Source organism: Salvelinus sp. IW2-2015, unplaced genomic scaffold, assembly GCF_002910315.2.
Source record: "Salvelinus sp. IW2-2015 unplaced genomic scaffold, ASM291031v2 Un_scaffold10423, whole genome shotgun sequence".
Classification (NCBI taxonomy): domain Eukaryota; kingdom Metazoa; phylum Chordata; class Actinopteri; order Salmoniformes; family Salmonidae; genus Salvelinus; species Salvelinus sp. IW2-2015.
In genome coordinates this window covers 7,923-13,175 of record NW_019951681.1, presented here as the reverse complement: position 1 = coordinate 13,175, position 5,253 = coordinate 7,923, and the positions used below count along the sequence as shown (strand labels likewise).

The 5,253-nt window shown below is 47.8% G+C and overlaps 1 protein-coding gene across 1 annotated transcript in view; it reads left to right on the top strand.

The window, feature by feature from the left end:
* Positions 1–3,006: 3,006 nt before the first annotated feature.
* LOC112079941 (uncharacterized) overlaps positions 3,007–5,253 on the top strand; it is a 10,155-nt gene continuing 7,908 nt past the window's right edge. The window contains exon 1 of the mRNA XM_024145740.2: positions 3,007–4,798. Coding sequence (XP_024001508.1) covers positions 3,278–4,798 — 1,521 coding nt within the window. The 5' untranslated portion in view covers positions 3,007–3,277. The remainder of the gene's footprint in view (positions 4,799–5,253) is intronic.

Here is a 5,253-nt window from a genome sequence, read left to right as displayed (position 1 = left end):
GATTAAAAACAGACAGCGATACATCATTAAAAACAGACAAGATACATAATTAAAAACAGGACAAGATACATCATTAAAACAGCAGATATATCATTAAAAACAGACAAGATACATAATTAACACTAAGCAGATACATAATTAAAAACTAACAAGATACATCATTAAAAACTGAACAAGATACAGTCATTAAAAACAGACAAGATAACAGCAAAACAAAGATAGAAGATAAGTTACAAGCATAAACAAAGCAGAGAATATACAGCAATATAGAAGATACAGCTTGAGAGGATAGCAAATAAGGTAGCTGGCATTAGAGAAGATAGAGAGAAGAATTGGCATTAGAGAAGACATTGCCTTAGAGAAGACATTGCATTGAGAAAGGACATTGCATTAGAGAAGACAATGCATTTAGAGATATACTTATGAAGATACTGCATTAGAGAAGACACTGCATTAGAGAAGATACTTAGAAGATACTGCATTAGAGAAGACCTGCACTTAGAGAATATACAAGAGAGATCTCTAATGCATTAGAGAAATTACAGAGAAGATAACTACATTAAGAAGATACTGCATTAACTAACAAACTGTGAACACATGAAAAAACATACAGTCCTTTCAAGTTCATAAACTTCGGTGGCAGCCCAGCTGGCTTTCTTCCATGGCAATCGCGCGAACAAGAAACAGAACATCTTTCGCGGATAAGATAGAGGGGGGGTATGCCCTTATGATTACACGAGGAAGTAGCGTAGTGATCGATCATAACAAACCACCACAGGAACTCAAGTCATTCTGTTTCACCTGACTCTAGATACCCTACACACAGTCATCATAGTCAAGAATCCGCATTATCACTAGACCAAAGCGAAATTCTCTTCCATCACTAAATATGCAATGCACTGCACGGTATAAATATCGCCCCCCAAGCAGACACATCGATGGCCCTGGAAGCGAAACTTTATCATGACTCTTTGTTATACTGGAAACGAAACAGCACCCTGAGGGCTGGCATTCATCGTAGCTGGGATCGTTTAACAAGACTAATCCTAAAAACAATAACCCCTAAATTCTGATCCAGCTTATCGATTGTGCTACGCAGGCTTGGAAAAAACAGCTAGACCATTGTTATACTATTGCCGCGACGCGTTCCTATATACGGCGCCCCCGCCCAGCCCTGTTGCACGGACAAGCACTGACCACGACCTCCATTTTGTTGCATGTCCAGCCTACAAACAGAGAACTCAAACAAAAGCTCCCGCGCTCAGGTCTGTTCAGACGCTGCTGCGTTGCCGACTCAATCTGAATCCACGCTTCAAAGACTGTTCGAGTCACTCCGCGGATTGGAATATGGTTTCCCGCATCGCGTCCAACATACAATATTGGGGAACGAATATGCCTTGAATTCGGTGACGAGCCGAAGTTCTTCATTTTTTAGGACAGTGCAATTGACGATGTCGGTACCCACAGCGAACGATAGAAAAAGCATTCGCCAAACCAGAAACGTGGATTGACGGCAGCATTCGCGTGAAACTGAAAAGCGCGAACCACTGCCTTTTAACCAGGGCAGGTGACCGGAAGGCATGAACCGACACATAAACAGTGTCAGCTATTCTCTCACGGCCACAGGAACTCAAACAGCCTAAGTCTCAGTAGAGAGACAAACCAATGCGAGCATCGTCAATTCAACAGCTCAGACCAACAAGACTGGTATTGTGGCAGGGGTCTACTGCAGTACAATCAGAATTAGGAAAAAGCAAAACCCAGCTCCCCGTCACGGACCCAGGATGTCTTGCTCCCATGACAGGCTAATACAACTTCTTTTGCCCGCTTTGAGGAGCAATAGCAGTGCACTACACCGGCCTCCTACCAAAACCCTGCGGGCTCTCCTTCACTTGCAGACCGAGGTGTGAGTAATAAACATTTAAACGTGTTACCCTACCGCAAGAGCTGCAAGGCCACACCGGACATTCCCAGCTCGCGCTTCCTCAGAGCACGCAGACGCAGCTGGCTTGGGTGGTTTACGGACATTTCCAATCAATCTTATCCCAGCTCTCTTTCCCCTACATGCTTACAAGAGAGGACCACTCAATCTGTCTCGCTGTCTCCACAGAGAGCTCAAGCCTACAAGGGATACTCTTGCAGAACATACGACTACGCGCCCCGTAGCATCTCTACTTCCGTCATCTATGAAGTGCTTTGAGAGACTAGTCAGACATATCACCTCCACCTCTCCGACACCCTAGACCCACATCCAATTTGGGCTTACCTTGCTTCCAATAGGTCCCAAGACGATCAGCAATCGCAACCACACTACACACTGCCCTCCCACTGGACAAGAGGCAATCCATGATGAGATGCTGTTCATCGAGTTACAGCCCTCAGCATTTTAACACTCATAGTACCTCAAACTCGTCATCAAGCTGCCAGACCCTGGGTGCTCGACCCCGCCTGTGCAACTGAGAGTCCTGGGACTCTTCCTGACGGGCCGCCCCCAGGTGGTGAGGGTAGTAACAACATCTCACCCCGCTGATGCCTAACACTGGGGCCCCACAAGGCGTGCGTTTCTGAGCCCTTCTCTGTACTCCCTGTTCACCCCACGACTGCGGGGCCAATGACCCTCCCAACTCAGATCATCAAGTTTTGGCGATGACACTACAGTGGGTAGGCTCTTGATTACCAACAACGACGCAGACGGCTACAGGCAGAGGAGGTGAGAGGCCTCGGAGTGTGTGTCAGGAAAATAACCTCACACTCCAACGTCAACAAACACAAAGGAGATGATTGTGGACTTCAGTGAACTAGCAGACGAGCGATGCACCCCCTATCCACATCGACGGGTCGAGGCTAGTGCGAGAGGTGCGGATGGAAAGTTTTTACATTGTTCCATCGGTGTACACAATCACGGACACAAATCTGAATTGGTCCACGCTCACACAGACAGCGTTGCTGAAGAAGGCGGCAGCAGCGCCTCTTCAACCTCAGGAGGCTGAAGAATTGTATCTTGTCTGTTTTTAATGATGTATCTTGTCTGTTTTTAATGCTGTATCTTGTCTGTTTTTAATGCTACATCTTCTCTATTTGTTTCAAGTGATCTGCTGTTTGATCTGTGTGAAGGTTGGTGTTGCTAATCCAGGTGATGAGGATGTCTGAGAGGAACATGGCAAATCCATATAGCTCTTTCATCAGACAGCAGTCCCTCTGGATCTACCTGACCACCAGCCACACCACCAGACTACCTGTTCCCTAGTAACACACTGTAACAGACTGTAGAAACAACATGGACACAGCTCTGATGTTTACTCTGGAGGAGCGACAGTCTCTGGCTATGTCAGCATCACCAGGCAGGACCTTCTCACCACAAACACAGCCAACGGCACAGGCACAGGTACAGCAACAGACACAACCACACACACACACACACCAGTCCTCCTCAGACTGTGCTCCAGAGTCTTCTCATGATGACGACAGCTCCACAGAGAACAGTGAGGATGTCTGTCTGCCAGGACCTCTAAGCCTGGAGCTGTCAAAACTGGAACTAGACAACCAGGACACACCCCAGCAGGACAGGGAGGCTGGTAGTGAATATAACAGTACTGGAGCTCCTGGGATAGAGGGAGATCAAGCTGTTAGTACTGGAGGTCCAGGAGGGCCAGCAGAGTCTGGTTCTGATGTCTCCCCTCCTGACCCTCTAGACCCTCTCCAGATCGTCTGTCTCGCGGGTCTCCTCGGTGAGCCAGGCAGTGTCACATCACCATCGCCTGATGATGCCAATAACAATGGATTGGATTTACACAGCACTTCTCCAGGAGCAGCTGAGGACCACTGCCTAGCCTCCAATGTTCCTTTTCCTAGGATAGAGGGAGATGTGGATGTTCTTGCTCCTAGGATAGAGGGAAACCTGGAAGTTGAGGACAGTAACAGACGTGTAGAATCAGGACATACCCTGGATGCTAACCTCTCTGGTCAGCTAGAGGACATGGAGCTGGGACATACCTCACCCAGGCAGACAGAGACCAACATGGAGCTGGGCCATACCTCACCCAGGCAGACAGAGACAGACAGGGAGCTAGAGGAGGAGTCACCCAGGTGGACAGAGACAGACAGCCACCCTGAGGACTACTCAGAGGGGCCTGTGGAGAACGGACAAGTCCCTACTGATCTGGAACACACAGAAGACAACCATGTCCCCGTCCCTCTAGTCCCAACAGAGAATGGACATATCCCTACCCTTCTGGTCCAATCAGAGACAGAGGTCAGCCACGTCACTATCTCTGTGGTCCAATCAGAGGCTTTTAGCTCCGTCCCTTCTCTAGTGGTCAGTGTAGACAACAACATGGATCCCTTCAGACCTCCCTCCCTCACCCTGGCCCTCTCTGAGGTCCACTTGGCAGAGCTAGGCCTCTGCGATCACCCCTGCATTATCAAACACAAACCTAGCTCCATCACCTTCTCAGACTCCACCTGTCACTCTAGCACCGACCACATCGTCTTCATCAACAACAGCTCTGACTGCAGGGAGTCTTCCTCAGAGAAGGATGACGAAGGTGATGATGATGAAGATGGGGATGATGAGGACACATTCCCAGAGCTGCTTCAGAGCAGGGAGTTCCTGGTCAGTCGGAGGAGAAGGAGCAACAACAGAGACAACGTAGTTAAGGAGAGAGGATCTATGAGTCCCCAGGCTGAGGCACCAGTCAGCTCTACAACCAACACTACAAACAGCTCCCACCTCTCCTCCTCCTCCAAAAACCATAACCACAGCGGCTGCGAGGCAGAGACTGAGACCAGCATCACAGAGGTAGGCCACTGTTTATTGTCATTACAGACGCATTTTAGAGACACAACTGTTAAGTCCCACCTGTATTCCTCACAAATTGATGTAATATTCATGTCCACCTAAGGTCAGCTGGTTCAGTAGAGATGTGTTTGAACGTTTATGTCAGAGTTGGGCACTGTGTACTAACTGTAGTTCAACACCATTAGATACAGTATATTAATGTATATGAATCCATCGTATGTTAATATAATCCAGCCTGTTCTCTCAATGAGGAAATGTGACTGTTTCTCCCCCAGGCCGTGTATTTCCTGCCTCTTTGCCAGGGGCCATATGTATCAAGGGCCTCAGAGTAGTAGTGTTGATCTAGTTCTGCCTTATAGATAGATGATAATGAATAAGATTACATGAACAGAGGGGACCTGATCCTAGATGATAATGAATAAGATTACATGAACAGAGGGGACCTGATCCTAGAT